We start from the raw sequence: 18,470 nt of genomic DNA on the forward strand, positions 1-18,470 counted from the left end.
TCAGGCCCCCTAAAGCTTTCTGTCCGGCCCCCAGAAGAAGTTTTAGGAGTGTCTTTTGGCTTCAAGTGACTGTAGCTGTTAAATCCATCCCAAAAAAAGACTATTGAAATAGTTTTAGAATGATCTGATTTTTACCTGTTTTTACAGGAATTCACTCGTCATTCATAATTAGCAAATATATTTTTAAAAATGGGTTAAGACTGGCAAAAAATGTTGCAAAAAAGGCCTGAGTAAGTGATGAAAAGTGGTTAGAGAGTGGCAAAATGGGTTGTGGAGAGACACAAAGGGGCAAAAATGTGCAGGAAAAGAGGTTAAAATGTGGCAAAAAATTGGTAAAAGAGGAAAAAAAGAGGCAAAAAGTATAAAAATTAGTTATTAGTGGCAAAAATGGTGCAACAAAGTAATGAAAAGGGGTTAAAAAGTGGCAAAAAATTTGATACTAGAGTGGCACAAAGGGGCAAAAATGTGCACGAAAAGAGGTTAAAAAAATGTGGCAAAAATGTGGTAAAAGGAAAAAAGGGGCAAAAATTATTTTTTAAAAATTAGCGGCAAAAATGGTGCAACAAAGTAATGAAAAGGGGTTAAAAAGTGGCAAAAATTTTGATACTAGAGTGGCACAAGGGGCAAAAATGTGCACGAAAAGAGGTTAAAAAACGTGGTAAAAATGTGGTAAAAGGAAAAAAGGGGCAAAAATGTTTTTTAAAAAATGAGTTAGTGGCAAAAATGGTGCAAAAAAGTGATGAAAAAGGGTTAAAAACTGGCAAAAATTGATACTAGAGTGGCACAAAGGGGCAAAAATGTGCAGGAAAATTGAATGAAATGGGGTTAGAGAAAAGAAAAATTGTTTAAGAGGCAAAAAGGTATCAAAAAAGAGTCAAATGTGAGGCAAAAATATTGCAACAATAGCGTGGCAAAGTAGTGAAAAGCGGTTAAAGAGTGGGACACGGGGACGGGAACTGACAGGAAAGTTGCAAAAATGGGTTAAAGAGTGTCAAAATGGGCATAAGTGGCAAAAATTGTTCTCAAAGTGGCAAAAACGATCAAAAATAAGTTGAGGGACAGAAAATGCTGCAGAAATGTCCAAATGAAGTAATGAAAGAGGTTAACAGTGTCAAAAATAAATTAATATTAGTGCTTAATCACAGTTGGGGAGTGCCCATTATTTGGGATTTTAAGGGCCCGGACAATGCTGTGGGCCAGTCTGTCTCTTTGTGGCCTGCTGCATTATAGATAACAGGGATAGATCTCGCTGTAATACCTAAAAATGCCCTGCATGTTGAAAAGAAATACAAATACAATACAATAATATTTTAACCTGACCAAAATATTTATTTAATTTCTGTTTATTTGAATCATTTGAATTATCCCCCAGAGTCTCTGTGGAGACTAAATCTGGCATTTTGCAAATGTGGTTGATGACCCCTGGCTTAAAGCTTCTTTCTCCCTCCTATTCAGATTCATGCTACTATGAATGAATTGTTTCTGAAGAATTTCACTGTTTTCAATGCACAGTGTCATAATTGTATCTATCCATATGGGGGCATCTAGCCAAGCACTCCCTGGAAAGGCAAAACATGCTGCTTGACTATCCCAGGGAGCACTCTAGAGAAGAGCTTCCACCGCCAAGTAAAACCATAATAGATCGATTTGGCAATCAAAACTGTTCAATGTATGATGAGAGTGTTCCTGACTAAATGTAGGTTGTAATATAGACTGATTTATTGCTTGAACTTGTTGATAAGTACATGAGATGAGGAATCTAATAAAAATCACATATCAAATCGCAATGACAATACTGGGGGAAAAAAATCACAACTTAATTATTTTTGCGAATCGTAGAACCAATCTGTGAAGAAGAGTGGGTCAAAATTCCTCCTTAACAATGTGAAAGACTCCTCACCAGTTATCACAAATGCTTGATTTATGTTATTGCTGCCAAGGGTGGCACAACCAGTTTTTGGGTTCAGGGAGGCAATTGCTTTTTTATATGGGGCCAGATAGGTTTGGATTTTCTTCCCCTTAATAAATGAAATCATCATGTAGAAACTGCATTTTGTATTTACTTGGATTGTCTTTGTGAGATATTAAAATTGGTTTGATGGCTCAAAACATGTGAGTGTGATAAGTATGCAGAAAAAAAAAACAGGAATCAGAAAGGGGCAAAGTTTTTCACAGCACTGTATTATTTATTCATACTATGATTCTTTAAAGGATTTGTGTCGGTGTTCATCTGCACCCCTCCCCCAAAAAAGCTGTAAAACTAGGGGAAACACTGCAATGTCATAGTCCGCAATCATCTCTCTTGGCTTGTCATCACTCAGGTGTTTTGTTGTTTCGTAGGTACTCTATCTGCCACTGTGATGTGGTGGATCCAGTGTATTGATTTGTTTCCTCGGCTCACAGACTGGTGGTGTGTTCGTATAAAAAAAAAGTCCAGATCGTCAAATATAAAATGTGGGTGACAGAGTTAACCGTTTTGCCTCATTTCTGCAGAACAGTGATTCACAGATCAGTCATTTCAGCATCTGTTATAGAACTGAAGTTGCATAAAGCTGCATCATCATCATCTTCAGGCCCAAAGACAGTCTCCTTGGAGATGCCATGTTTGGCAGCAGTGTCCTCGGATGTACTTCCTGTTTCCTCTATATGAACAACAATGGAAAAAAAAATTAATTCATGATGTACAATGTGACACTGAGAGTTGACATCTACTGTTGGCAGAAATACATGTGAAAGAAAATGCATAGACAAGAAAACACAAAAATGAATCAGTAATGTCTAGATCTTCTCACCTGACCAAACAAACTGCTAAATGCCTTGCATAGCTCCGTACGGGTCAGTTTCAACCAAAGTAGGTGAGCTTGTTTCAGTAGAATCCTCTGCATCCAGTTCCAAGCCGATGTTCTCCATTCCTTGGACACTTCCACTCTCATCTGTGTCCACGCCTCCATGTTCCTCTTGGGAGCAAAGGAAGTTTTCACTCTCCACTGTCAGGTGATGGAGACCTTCTTTGTAGGTATATTCCAGAGCTTTTTGTTTTCCCACAGCAGCAGTGTATGATGTTGTGATGCCCAACTTGCTAAGCCTTTCAAAAACAGCTTTCTTTGAGCCACCATACAGTATTACACTGTTGATATAGTAGGCAAAGGCTGACAGGCGGGGTTCCCTGCCTCTCAAAGCTATAGCAGCAGCAGCACAAGCTATATGGGGTGACTGTTTGGTGACCTGAGAGAGTATGGAGAAAAGAAATGGGGATACACCTTGGAGTTCCAACATTAAATTTTCGAACGAAAATCCCATTAAATCTTCTGGTGATGATCGCCATAGCATGGAACCACGGTGCGGGTGTGAAATTTCTTCACACTCATCTTCAATGACTCTAAGTACGTTTCCCCTGAGTTGTCCAAAAAGTTCTTCATGTCTGGCAATGAGGTTGGCAGCTGTCTCCCAATTTTCTTTAGTGATATTTTCCACAATCCCTGCAGTGCTGGGTGAACATGTGAATTTGTCACCTCCTGGATGGGATGGGTAGCGAATTATAACCTGAAAGTCAAACCAACGGTGTCATTAGGAATTAACTATTGCAGTCGTTATGCATATTAATCAGTGTGCAGTAAATACTTATTATAAGACAAACTCTTGTACTTGATTGCCTGGGGCAAATCAATATCTATATTTGTAGTCATACAATCACTCTGCTCTAGCACTTACTCTTTTAAAACGGCAAAACAATATAATGTGATGTGGGTATGGGATGTGGGGATATCTGGGTATGTATATATATGGTTTATCTGGGTTAAGGCTGGGCGATTATGGGAAAAATTAAAATCACGATTAATTGCACTTTTTACCTTGGTTACGATTAATGATAGGATACGGATACGATTAATGAACGATTATTCCACCCCCAACCTCCGACTAGGTTTCGTTTGTAAGTATTTGTAGAATCTCAAAACAAACAACTGAAACGAACATGCACAGATTAACAATTTATGGTTATTTATTGAAATATTTGAAATCAAAACACACATCAGCTGAAATGAAAATGTTTTTCGTAAAAAGTCACATTTTTCCAAGAAAAGGGGAAAAAATTGAAATAATTACCAAGGCAGGTTTATGTCGGTTAGAGGCTTTAAATGTTGGTTTTGGTTATTTTTTGATTAATTGCCCAGCCCTAACCTGGGTATATATGGTTTGATAAAATACTGTTTTGTTTAGTACAGTACTTTCTTTTTGGGCTGTCATTGGGGAGAGTCTAAAAATACTGAATGAAAATTTACAGGACATTTTTTAATGCAGGGGTTCTCAACCTTTTCAGCTCGGGACCCCCAAAATAAAGGTGCCAGAGACCAGGGACCCTTATAGTACCTGAAGGTGGTTGAACACAGCCATGCACAATTAAGAATAGTCGTGCAGACAAGGTCACCTATAAGGGGGGCTAAATCAGAGAGCTTTCTGGTACCCCGCCAAACTGGGGGCCCATGGAGGTCAGCAAAATCATGGTCCATTGTAAGGTTAAGCTAGGATATCCATATTTTATATTTAACTTGAAAAAATAACCACTCTAATCAAAGAAACACACCTCTTTTTTCAATAATTACTGTAGTAGGTAAATAGCACTCTTAAAAATCTGAATACTTTTTGTTGAAATAGTTTTAGAATTGGTTAAAATTGGCTAAAATTTGTAATTAACAGTAAACAATTGTGAAAAAGGTGGTGAAATTGGGTTTTGAAAGCAGCAGAAATTGATTAGAAGTGGAAAGAAATTAGATAAAAATGCCAAGAATAGGTTATGGCGGCAAAAATGGGCATAAATACTGGTAAAGAGGAGTTAAAAAAGTGGCTGAAATGGCCTTAAAATTTGTATAAAAAAAAAAAAAAGAAAACTGGTGTAAATTTGGTGACATGGGGTGATATTGATATAAACTGGCAAAAATGGTCAACAGAGGAAGAAAAAATAGGCAGCTATTGGCAGAAATTGGTTAAACTAGCAAAAACTGGCATATCTAAAAGTGAAATATGGTTAAAAAGGGAAAAACATTTAGGCGTGAAAAGTGGTAAAAGGTATAAATGGTTGCAATAGTGGGTCATCAGGGTCAACATTAGGCATAAGTGGCAACAAAATATGTATGTAATATGTAACAAAATATGTGTTAAATGGCAAAAATGTGTGTGTGTGTGTGGGGGGGGGGGTAAAGTGAGAACAGTGTGATTTATAAAACAGATTTTTTAGGGCATCTGGAAACCCCTCTCCACGTCTCGCGACCCCAAGATTAAGAACCAATACTTTAATATAAAATAAATCGAATAATAATATATAACCACTATGAATACGTTAAAAATGGTCAATCTTGTTAGGGCAGACGCTAAAAGCATAACTTCTCTGTGGCACAACAGTATTAGGCGATACAGGTGTAGTAATGACATCACTGTATATACGTAACATTAATTACTGACAAATTAAGAATGGGTTGTAGCTACTTGGCTAGCTGCTTTAGCTTCTGAAGTGTACTCCACAATCTAAACATACAATACCTCCGTCAGACTTCGGCGAGCAGGCATCTTGGTAGTCGCCGTCCTTCGCATTGGGATGGGGGATGGTGCACGAGTTAGTGATGGGGGTTCAGGACACATTTTCTTCGGACTGCTTGGCGTCTCTGAAGGAGAAGGAGAAGGCTCTCGGTGTCGTTTCTCAGCCCTGAGGGCTTCAACTGGCTCATCGGTTGAAGATGTTTCCCCCCCACATGCCTCCTTTTCTTCTTCTTGCCATCTTCTAAAAACGACAAAGTAAGCCTCTAGTCTGCCGAGCAGGCGAAAGCAAGATCTACACATCCGAATGGAAGTTTCTTTACTTTGACGCAGCGTTAATCCCAGCTCTCTAAGTCGATCGTAAACACTTTTGTCATGCGTTGCCTGATCTACCTCAAACACTTTCTTTGTATTTTGCAGAGTACCGTTCATTCGTAAATTTTCTTTGCAAAAACGACAACAGTCGTGTATTGACGGTATTGTCACTTCTACAGTCGCCATGTTTCTTCTCCTCGTTCTTCTCCTCCTTCTTCTTCTTCTACAGTTGTATCTGCTTCTTCTCTTCTTCTCTAGGCTTATGGCGGTTCGCAACCAACTTGTACAGGTGAATATCGCCACCTACTGTACATGAGTGTGCAACTTTAGGGTGACAAATACTTCAGGTTACATCCTTAAGTCGTAATAAATAATAATGGAAGCACATGACAGTTATATTCTCCTTTCTAATCCTGTTTTTTTTCTTTTTGAAGACTTAAAGAGCCTTATAGCAGTCTCTCATTTTATCATTTCTTCCTAAAATCCCACTCAGACTCCAAGGTTGTTCTAATTCATATATCCTGTTTTTTAAAGCATCTCTTTCTGTTTCATACTTTCTACACTTTAAAACAATATGTTCAACATTTTCATTAACTTCAGAAACATCACATTTTCCAGATACACACTTTCCCATCAAATAAAGAGTTTTTAGTCCCTTTTCTTTCCTCTTGTTCTTTCCCCATCCCTACACCTCTATTTGTGAATACTGGATAGTGATCACCACCCATTATGTTTTCCCTAAATACCTCCCACTTTTCCTGCCAAAGACTGATATTAAAGTGGGATCTATTGCTGATTATTGTGCCCTTTACCAAATTCACCCTTGTGCCTGAGCCATCATTTAAACATACCAGTTCCTTTTCTTCTATTATTTCATGTATTGCTTCTCCATTCCCATCGTCACTATCTCCCCACAAAGTGCTCCAGATCGCCCTGGTGATCCAGTATTGTTTCCAGAATTGTTTCTAACTTTCCTTTGCATAGGTTGTAAAAGTTTATCTTATAGCTCTTTCTTTATCCATGATATAACCACTAGTTCTAATTCTTATTCTGTTTACAGCTGTCTGAAGTTGATCCCTTCCTTGATAAATATCTTAGCCATATGAAAGTCATTCTCTGACTGCGCTCACTTTAAATCAAATCCCAGTCCAGAGTTAAAAACACAACATTTCTATTGTTGTTTATTTTATCTAAGTTTTATCTATCTAAGTTGGATAAGTTTTTATTATTATTATTTTCTGACAAATGTATCTTCTCTGACACCAGGAGCTTTAAAATAGTTTGGCTTAAACTCTAAGGTTGTCTGATTAAACTAATGATTTATGTCACTTGATGGTGACTGCAAACCAAAACAAAATTGAAGCTGAGTTCGGCCCAAAGTCGGAGTGTTTCAGTTTAACATTCTTGGACCCATGAGCAACAGGCTAATATAACTTAATCTCACAAATTTGATTAGAGTCGCTCTTTGACTATATCTTTATACCAAGAAAGCATAGTTGTTAGCGTGCCATTAACTGGTAGTAAACAATCCTCCATACACGATTTTCATCAGTCCCTCAACATCAAAATTTAAACTGTGCTTTCTGTAATGGAATTTCAGCTTCTTTGTCTCATCTCCTCCCCCAACACCCCCCACTGTTGCTTTTCTATGAAATCTGCCGGGATGTCTACCCTCTCACAGGACACGTATGGAAATGCACAGACATGGGAAAACGACAGGGCTAGGAAGGTAACAAAACAAAAGTGACTGTTCCAATTCCTGTTCAAATGTAAAATCCTTATTGCATATGTAAATACGAAGCATCAAAGGTGACTGTGCCAGCCACCAATAGGTACAAGGCATGTACGATTTACTTCAGATATGTGTGGGGGCTTCCCTCCCCCAGAAATCTTTAGGCTTTAAAAGCTTTATTTCTTATACTGTGTTGTGTTTCAAACTAGTTTTTACTAAAAATGAAGTGGCTAAATTAGCTGAGGGTTCAGGGAAAACTCTCAAGTTTACTTCTTCCCCATGGTTGGAGTCAAAAAGGTCAGACTAAATCATTCTTAAACAAAGGTGTCAAAGTCAAGAAGGCCCGGGGGCCAAATCTGGCCCGTGGTAGTTATACCTGGCCCGCAAGACCATATCATGTGTTTATATCTTAACTGGCCCACCGGTTTGAGGTCTGCAGATTTCCTCTAGTATAAAAATGTTACTTTAACCTTGATGATTTAAAATATCCTCGTTAAGTCATAAAAAGATGGAAAAAGAAAGACTAAAAATAATGAAATAAAAAGTCAGGAATGTGGAAAAGGAATTATTTTTTTATTTCATATTTTCAATTTTGTATTTTTTGCAATTATGACTTAACTTGTGATTTTGAATTTTTATCTCATATTTTGACCTTTTAGGTATACAATTTTAAATTTGAAGTCATATTTTTACCCTTTTAACTCATTATTTTCAACGTTTTGACCTTTTCAACTCTTAAAATGAACTTTTAATCGCATATTTTGACCACTCAGCCTCACAATTTAAAATTGTAACTCATATTTTGACCTTTTAAACGTGTAATTCCAAATTTTTTCTCATATTTGACCTTTAAAATGTTATTGAGTATATATTCATATATCTGCCTTTTAAAAACATTATTTTGATATCTAATTTTGTGTTTTGACCCTTTGAAGTAATAAGTTTGACATCTCATCTCAGACTTTCAGCCTTTAAACATGTAATTTTGAATTTTATAATGATCAATATCACTTATTATTAGCGCTAAGTTTTTCCCCAATAATTTATTTCTGTTAACATTAATGTTGGCAGTTTATGGTTAGAAGTTGACCCTTCAAGGCTCTCAGGTTAGACTTAAATTCAGAATCCTACACCCCTGTTCTTAAACAAAAACTGGCCATCTTCCAAAGTCTAAAATCCACATAACATTTTACCTGTACAAGATCCCAGATAAATTAGAAACCAAATCCTGAGAGACGTTCACAATTGCCAAGATTTTGAAGAGTGAATAAGGTAGTACTTTCTATTTGTAAAGAGATCATACAATACCCCGGTCAACCAACAGCTGGAACTTAAGCAGAAACGTAGAAAAGTCTACCCAGGCTAAATCACGAGTCGAAGGTTAATCTCCTCTCTTTTAGATTGTCTTTTATTCTACATGATTCATGTCTGACTAAAGTCTTTCAAACACAGCCATAACCAGATGTTAAAGTATATTCTCAAGAGATTTTCTCTTTTCTATTTTTTTTTTTTTAATAAATATCTATGTCTTTAACTGTGCGCTCCAAAGAAAACTGACCATCCTTGAAAATCAACTTATCAAACAACTAGTACAGTACTGAACTGATCTGAACCAGATCACTTGGTAAATATGCCCTCAAAGACTTTATAAAGAACAGACAGCAGAATAACTCACCTCAAGTGAAGCCATTACAGTACTTTATTGTTACAACATGTAGTTAAAACACTTGTTCTGAAATTCAAGTAGTCAGGCTATTTTTGATAACATACAAAAGGGTAAAAATACATGTTTTTCATTTTCACTGTGATTAAAAATGCAAATCCTCAAAGCGTATGCACAGTTTCTGTTTCTTTCCAGCTTGTCAGCCCATAGCTGTGTACCAGCCATACACCTGTGCTAATGTGCATGAGCAGCTAGCTGATTTAACTAGTGAGATTTCAGGCAGAACATTTACTGTGTGGAAATATCTGTTAATGAACAAAACGACAAGAAAAACATCAACATGAATCAAAAGTTCAAAAGCGTGTGTTGTTCTTTTTCCATTCAGTAGCTGTTTAATACTGTAAACCTCTCATCCAAGTTTGCTGTCATGTTATTGAAATGCAGAACTGTTAAGGTTATTATTTTAATTAAACTGCAGAGAACAGGCTGTGCATAAATGACCTCACTTGAACATTCTGTCGTGTGTATCAAGTCACAAAAACATTTAAATCTGCAGTAATGCAAACGTACACTAAATCCCAGATCAGACCAAAGATTTACAACGAGATGAAGTGAAACTGACAACACCATCAGCTGGACTGACTGGAGCTGTTCTGTCTGGTTATGTCTTGAATCTTTGGTCTGAACTGGGCTTCTTTTCTCAGGATGTGATGCAATTTTTAATGGCAGTAATCTGTTAACATAATGTGTGACTTCTGGGGACTTTAATGATTAAATCCACACCAGTTAACCCAAGATAGAACGTCTTTTTATCCACTTTAATCGAATTACTATCATTTATAACCGCTAGCCCGAATGCTAACCGCCATATTTGGGTCCGTCAGCCATTTGCAGGCTGTTCCATACTCACGTCATCCTGCCTGAGTAGAACTTAAAAGAGAGAGAGATTCTGTGATGCTGACCCCTGTATTATTATTTCATTATTGCATAGATAAAATATTGTAAACATAATCCAGTCAATACTTCATTTTATTTGTAAGGACCTGCGCCGTCTCCGTGTCGTTAAGAATGGAGGTTTCTGTAGTACAATTAAAAAAAAAAAAAAAACACTGGCCTACCCTCCGAAAAACACCGTCCATCAGACCTTAAAGCCTCACGATCAGCTCATCTCCAGGAGTTTCCTTCGACAAACACCCTGTCATTACGTGACCGCATAAACACAAGTCAGCACCAGTTCTGAGAGACCTGCCACATGTTTAGGAGGTTTAAGCATTATTGTCTGTATGGATCTTAAAATGACTATCCAAAGTACGTTTGTCAGCAAATGATTTCCCACAGGTACCACAAGTGTACCGCTTTGTATCCATGTGAGTAAGAATGTGATCATTCAAATTTGATTTATACCTGAATCTTTTTCCACAGGTGCTGCAGGAGAAAGGCTTCTCACCTGTATGTGATCTCATGTGAATTGTCAATTTATCTTTTTGTCTGAAAGATTTGTTGCACATTGTGCAGGTATGTAGTTTTTCACCTGTATGGATTTTTAAGTGAGTATCCAAAGTAGATTTCTTGGTGAATGAATTCCCACAGGTACCACAGGTGTACGGCTTTGTACCTGTGTGAGTAAGAATGTGAATATTCAAATTAGTTTTATCCCTGTATCTTTTTCCACAGGTGCTGCAGGAGAACGGCTTCTCACCTGTGTGTGTTCTCATGTGGATTGTCAAGGTAAATTTTCGTCTGAAAGATTTGCTGCATTCTGTGCAGGTATGTGGTTTTTCAACTTTATGGATGTTGAAGTGACTATCCAAACTACCTTTCGTGGCGAATGAATTCCCACAGGTACCACAGGTGTACGGCTTTGTACCTGTGTGAGTAAGAATGTGATGATTCAAATCTGATTTATGCCTGAATCTTTTTCCACAGGTGCTGCAGGAGAAAGGCTTCTGATCTGTGTGTGTTCTCATATGGGCTGTCAAGGTACCTTTTCGTCTAAAAGATTTGTTACATTCTGTGCAGGTATGTGGTTTTTCATCTGTATGGGTGTTTAAGTGACTATCCAAATTTCCTTTTGTGGCGAATGAATTCCCACAGGTACCACAGGTGTATGGCTTTATACCTGTGTGAGTAAGAATGTGATGATTCAAATTTGAAAGTGTGATGAAACTTTTTCCACAGGTGCCGCAGGTGAAAGGCTTCTCACCTGTGTGTGTTCTTATGTGGATTGTCAAGGTAAATTTTCGTCTGAAAGATCTGTTGCACATTGTGCAGGTATGTGGTTTTTCATCTGTATGGGTGTTTAAATGCATATTCAAAATAAATTTTGTGGTGAATGACTTCCCACAGGTATCACAGGTGTACGGCTTTGTACCTGTGTGAGTTAGAATGTGATCATTCAGATATGATTTACGGCTGAATCTTTTTCCACAGGTGCCGCAGGTGAAAGGCTTCTCATCTGTGTGAGTCTTCATATGGCTTTTCAAATGCGACGTAGACAAGAATCCTTCTCCACAGGTGTTACAAGAGTGACGACTCTCACCTGTGTGTTTTCTGTCTCTCTCTTGTCTTGTTTTTGATTTTCCAGTTATTTCTGAGTCTTTCTGCTTTTTCTCCGTGGGATCTTGATTCTCAGCAACATGAGAGTTGTGACAAAGGAGCTGGAGTTCATGTTGTCCATCTGCTTCTCTGTGCTCACTTTCATCCTTCGTAGGAGTCAACATCCACGTGTCAGTCTCCTCCTTTATGAACTGCTCTCCCTCTTGCTCCCCTTTAAACTGTGGAGGCTCTGGCTCCTCCTGGGCCAGACTGGACTCCCTCTCCTGGTGACAAAGCTTCTGCTCAGCCACAGTCTCCTCCTCCTTACACACATGTTGCTGTGGGGCGTCTGGAGATACAAAAACAAAAAGTCGAGGAAGGGGGCATGTCATTAGTGCCAGAATACAACTGTTTGTTCATCCAAAATATTTCAAACCTATTCAATACCACATGATATTTCTTGTTATTGGGTACACACTGTGTGATTTCAAGTCGGGTGTACACTGTGCGATTTTCCTCCCATTCAGCCATGAATTTTGACTTTCAGTCGGATCGGGCCGACCATGGCCTGACTACAACCCCACGACCCGCTCCCGACTGGTCGAGAAGATTCCTGGCATGTTTGATATTTTGGTCATACGACTCCAGACACTTAATAGTGAGAGCAGAAACGCAAGCAGAATAAACTATTTCGGGGGGTTGTTTTCCTATGTAAACCATCAAACAACGTCCCAAATTACCACGAAAACAGCTGGAATGACTTTATGGTGAACCCCTGCTATGATAAAGGAAATAAACGAGCAGAAAATATTCCTACCCGCGGACCTGCAGCTGACACAGGTGATGCTTTTTGTGTTTGTGGGATAGAGAGAGAGAGAGAGAGAGAGAGCGAGAGAGAGAGAGAGCAGGACCGATAAAAGGGGGGTGTATGACTAGAAACACTTCACTCTGTGAGACTTTAAACAAAAAAAGGAAACTCTGCAGGTTTCTGTCACAGTCCATCCCAACTTCAGTCACACAGTGTGAGCAAACAACTCATGCCTCATGGTCATGCGTCATAAACGATTCAGTCTCACAGTATGAGATAACGTTCTGCTACAATTGTTGTATGGTTGGATTGAAATCGCACAGTGTATACCTGCCTTCATGATGTGAAGATTCTTCTGGGAAGTGTTGAGCTGAGAGCAAAAATCAAAGAGTGTGTGGAGACTGAATGGCAAAGAGAATGGGAAAAGGAAAACAAGGGAAGACACCATTTCTCATTTATTATCAAGAAGACCGAAAAGATTCTGTTAGAATATGCAGATTAAGACTGGGACATTGTGGATTAAATAATGATATATATGTTATTAGGAAGCATAATACAGGGCTATGTGAGTGTGGCCACCCTGAAACAATGAAACTTTTCTTCTTGAATGTAGTAACTATAATGCTGAGAGGAGAGATTTGTTTAAAATACTATCAGATTTGCGATTAGTTTCATTTTCTATTAAATCTTTCTTCGGCCTCCATAACAACCACCAGCAGATCATGAAAGCAGTTTTACAGTTCCTGCACATTACAGGACTGTATGTGAGGATATGAGATGGGAGTGTGGCATCTAGTCTGACCAGTGGAAGGCAGTAATACACCCAGAAGCGTTGCAACTGCCAAAAATACAAGAAGAAGAAGAGGAAGAAGAAGAAGAAGAGGGCTGATTAACAAGCTACATGATGTTTGTCTAAATCTGTTTTATGGCTTGGGTCTCTGGCGTGAGTCTTTTCTTTGAGTCTTAGTTCTGCCCACCAGAGACTCATGGAGAGACTGGAGGAATCTGCGGGAGGACTGAAGACAAAGGAGATGTTTAACGGCCCATGGGACATCCTTCCCTCTGCGGTTTGTGATATCAGTTTGTGATGACGGTGCCAGCTGATAGTCAATCAGCTGATCATCAATCAGCTGTCAGAAAGCATAAACAGCTGATTGTGTCTGCATAAATCTGTACTCATTTATTCTAATAAAATATCCACATTTACTAGGGCTGGAAAAAAAATTGATACAGCATAGGATTAAGATATTTTGTCTGGTGATACATCGTATCGTCTTGTCCACCAAGTATTGATTTTTTCAAAATCCAATTGCTAATAAAAACTGAAGTCTATGATAATGGAAAAACAAAATCAATTGTTTGGACAATTCTTTGTCCAATGGGGTCTGCAGAGGCGACACTCATAGGGCAGGAAAAAGTTACACTAAATGTGGCAGCACCAGGGGAAGGACATTAGGAATGCAAGCAGGGCACAAATGAGATGGACATGACACATGAGGTTTGCTAGAAAAACAACAGCTTCTGGGCCAACTGTGGCCCTTTTTCAACAAATTTAAGGCTGTATCTATTTAATTAGTGAACATTTCATTCATTTACATAAACAGGACACTCTTTTTCATGGTAAGATAAGTGGAAAGGGTAAAAAATGGAATTCCAAAAAATTAAAATGTAAAAAATGGAATTTGGAAAAAAAATAAAACGGATTTCATAGGGCCCTAAGTTTGGTCTCAGTGTGGGATCACAAACACATATGAAGAGGAAACTGCAGTACAAAAAAAACATGCAAATGCATTATTACACATGTATTTATTATCTTAATTATTCAGTGTGAAGGCTACTGATCAAACCTGAGGCTGACTGACATCAGACTGATCAGACTAAAACTTTATTGATGCCGTGAAGATTTAAAACATGTTTCTTCTTTCTGACAGAGACTGCTGCTGTCTGACTTTAATTCTCTTCATAATCTAATAAAAGGAGTAACTGACTACTAACCCACCCAGCAAATATTAGTTGTAAAGACATTAGTCAGAAGTACGGGCAGTGCTGGACTCTATGAGAGTCCGTGCAGGTACGTGGTAAAATTCTTCATCTTCAAAAAAAGAATCATTTTAAGTTTAACAAAATAAGTAGGCTCCATCTCCTTCAGTCTTAAAGACCCTGTAAAGTAAAAATAAATCTGTATTTAGGTTTGTCGTATGGTAGATCACTGTGTTATGAACCCCCAGGTCAAATTTCAGTCACATAAACCATCTCCAAGTTTATAAAGTTAAGCTTGAAATCATGGAAAATTAGGCACTAAAATCTGCTCCAGGATGGTGTGGGCGTGTCTGTTGAATGAGCTGAAGCCACGCCCACTCAGGACACGGGTAGTCTGCAGCATTAACCCCCTCACTCAAGGTGTTATATTTGGAAAAATATTTTCCCCTAAAAACATGAACCAATAAACAAAACATGCATAACTATAACTTTGCAATAAAACATGAACATTGTAGAACGGTACAAGAGTACAAGACTGAATTCCTTTGCACAAAATGAACCAGAAGTCCCTGCTCCAGGTGACTGCTTCCCTCCACAATATTGTAGTGCTAGAGGGGCGGGATCATTCTCTACTGTGGGCTCATGACATCGTAAGTCCACATATTGGCCCCGCCCACATGAAACCAAGATGGGAAAGAGATGAAATGGCCTAAATCCAGAATTCAGTCTCATGTAGATGTCAGAGTTTTCACATGTTTACAGCAACCATATTCCAACATTTCTAGAGTGTTAAGACAAAAACTTTGGATTTCACTTTACAGGGTCTTTAAAAGTCATGCAGTCTGTATTAGGGCTGGGCAATTAATCGCAATTAGATCAAATTGCAATATGACCAGCTGCAATTTTCAAATCGCAGTGTATTATTATTATTTTTTTTTATCTTGAAACATTTCAAAATACCAGTTTGACACCATTTTTTTTGCAGCAAAGACTTCATGCTCTACACAGTGTGCATACATACAAGTGTCTATTTTCGAAATAGTTCACTAAAATCCAACCTTTTCTGATCGTGTATATGATTTTCTTAATCAAAATGAGAATAGCATTGAAAAAAAAAATATTATCCCTTCAGTATAGCAATCCATGTCAACTTTGCTATTCGGCCTAAAATCCCAGTTAGATATTTTTTTAAATCTTTCATCCCTAGTTTGATTTATCTAATATTGTATTGGTAATAATATATAATGATTTATTGCTTATGATTTTTGAATAATGCATAGGATGAGGAACCTAAAATTAACTGCATATTGAATCGCAATCACAATATTGGGGGAAAAAAAATTGCAATTAGATTATTTTCTCAAATAGTTCAGCCCTAGTCTGTGTCAGTCTCTTTTTGGGCAGCATGTTTGCAGAGTTGAGGTGATGAAGCAGTCTGCCATGCGTCTTTTTACGATGCTCCTCCCTGCTCTAAGGAGAGTTCAAAGTACCATAGCTAACTCATTTATTGCAGAGTAGTACAACCTTTCCTTGCTATATTTATAGAAAGATCATGATACATGAGTGAAAATATGCATTTTGAACAGATAAGAGGGTATTTAAGAGTGAATATATTTTTTTAAATTTCCATTATTTTTCCCAATTGTCTCGCGGGCCAGATGACACCTGCTGGCCAGCAGCCATTTGGGAATGGCTGTTCTATACTATGACAAAAACATTATTAGATTGTCATTGATAAGATTATTTTGCACTGTTATATTAAAAGGAATGATACTTTTTATATAATTCTCATATTTAGTAAGAAAAACATACAAAAATGAAGAAAATATACATATATTTTGTACAATATTCTAAAAATATGGCACTGATATGTAATGCACAACATCTCTGCTGCAAATAAATTAGAAACTGGTATTTTGACACAAATTTCAGGTTGCAGAAAACAGATCAAATATTAAACTACATTCTGATTCATTCTTTATTATTGATTTTATTAAATGTATTCACAATATTTCACTATAAGTGCTTATTTCAAACACTATTTTAAATCCCAGCCCATCAGTTATTGAGCCTTTTAAAACTTCTGATGTTTATATTCTCTTGAGAGTTCGCTAGTTCCGTTTATCGTCTGTTATAAACTCCGTTTCTCCTAAATTATTATTATTGATGATATCCGTGTATGTGAGTTGGATCATTAGCATTGGTGCTAGCATCCCCTTTTTGCCACTTTCAACAAGTTTTTGCAAATCTTCACCCATTGTCTGGCCATTTTTTAAACCCAGTTGTCGCCCATTTCTTCCTGTCTTTTGCCCCTTTTTGCCTCAGGTGAAACAAGTATGTAAACCACTGCTCTACCGTAATGTCTTTCTACACGTGCACCACAAAAAGTTGTGGAGGCTGGCTTGGCCACAGTTTAAAAACTGGCGGTTGGTTCCGTTCCCTTGCAACAGAATGTATAAGTTAGCATTAGCCTATTGCGACTCATTTAGAAATATCCGTTATTGTTTGTTTATTTAACATATCAGACCCACGTCGTCTTAATAACATAATCTCTGAACACAAATACAAAGCAAAAATCGTATTTCCTCACCTATTCTGTGTAACAGGATGTAAGGGTTCCAGACGATATCCAGCATTCTGCTCCGACGGTCGATCTCTGCCTTGCACTCGACGGCAGCTCTTGTAGCATCGTCACATATTTCCTCAGCTGCAGCAGTCTCGTTGACATCTCTGAACCTCTCCACTGAAAACATTCTTGTTCTTTATTCAGCTGTAAAGTTCTACTGTGTTTTCCACTGTAAAAGCATGCCGCTGCTTCTTCTTCTTCTTTTGAATTTCCGGCAGACTAGACGCAGCCAAGGCGCACTGCTGCCCTCTACAGGATTGATGGGAACTCGACTCTTTTCAGTCATCCGGATCATTTGGGGCTCTTCACACCGTAATCGATAAAAGTAACTAAATACATTTACTCAAATGACTGTAATTGAGTAACTTTTTTTGTGTATTTGTACTTTTAGAGGAGATTTTAAAATCACCACTTTTACTTTCACTTAAGTATATTTTGAGTATTGTACTTCATGACATTTCAAAAAGCATCAAGTACTGAGTAAAAAAAATAAAAACCAATCGCCACAAAAAGGAGGTCCAAGCATTCCGCTAACAACATAAAACGATCAGGCGTTAGGCTTTCACAACACATGACTGGAATACATGCACATGGAAAACTGGCAAAAGCGTACAAGCTATCATGGGAAAATGAGGTGTTAATTGCATTTATTTTGTCCTTCCTCTTTGGTCAGTATATATTTTGATCCATCCAGAACTGCAACAAATTTATTTTCACTCAGGAACACTCCCGTCATACATGTAACCTTTTAAATGCATAATGGATATTCAGTTTTACTAATCAGAAGTGGATCTGCTCAAAAGATATTTGATGGCAGTAATCTGGTGACATCATTCAATTCAACTTTATTTGTACAGCACATTTCATACAATGTAAATGCATTGTGCTTTACAGAAGGTGAAAAACAATCAAATGAAGGTAATCAACAATTCGAGCAGATTTACCCCCCCCCCCCCACACACACACACACCCTCATATGTACAGTACAAGTCATGTGTACTATATACTACATGTGTGTTCTCTTTTCTCTGTTCCTGTTAGAATGCAAGCTGCAGTGTTTTGGATGGGTTGGAGGTGATTTTTTGTCTTTTTTGGAAGTCCAGCATAGAGAGTCACAGTAATCTAATCTGATGGATATGAATGCATGGACCAGTTTTTCACAATCAGATTGAGACATGAATGATCAAAGTTTGGAGATGTTTCTTAAGAGGTAGAAGGCTGTTTTGGTGATGGCAGTTATGATGCTGCAAGTTTAAGCTTGTATCTGACTTCCTCGCTGTAC

At 37.9% G+C, this 18,470-nt stretch overlaps 2 protein-coding genes across 2 annotated transcripts; both read right to left on the reverse strand.

Annotated features, from left to right (window-relative positions):
- Window positions 1-848: 848 nt before the first annotated feature.
- On the reverse strand, window positions 849-6,059 carry LOC121511854. The gene is made up of 3 exons (XM_041790685.1): window positions 5,536-6,059; window positions 2,793-3,543; window positions 849-2,642 (listed from the first exon to the last, which is right to left on the reverse strand). Exons 1-2 carry the CDS (start codon window positions 6,028-6,030, stop codon window positions 2,809-2,811), a joined length of 1,230 nt encoding a protein of 409 aa, XP_041646619.1. The 5' UTR covers window positions 6,031-6,059; the 3' UTR covers window positions 849-2,642; window positions 2,793-2,808.
- Window positions 6,060-9,257: 3,198 nt separating this feature from the next.
- Window positions 9,258-17,369, reverse strand: LOC121512174 (gastrula zinc finger protein XlCGF57.1-like). The gene is made up of 2 exons (XM_041791314.1): window positions 17,153-17,369; window positions 9,258-12,123 (listed from the first exon to the last, which is right to left on the reverse strand). Exons 1-2 carry the CDS (start codon window positions 17,313-17,315, stop codon window positions 10,505-10,507), a joined length of 1,782 nt encoding a protein of 593 aa, XP_041647248.1. The 5' UTR covers window positions 17,316-17,369; the 3' UTR covers window positions 9,258-10,504.
- Between the last annotated feature and the right edge of the window lie 1,101 nt (window positions 17,370-18,470).

This window comes from Cheilinus undulatus, linkage group 7 (assembly GCF_018320785.1).
Source record: "Cheilinus undulatus linkage group 7, ASM1832078v1, whole genome shotgun sequence".
In the NCBI taxonomy this organism is placed as follows: Eukaryota; Metazoa; Chordata; class Actinopteri; order Labriformes; family Labridae; genus Cheilinus; species Cheilinus undulatus.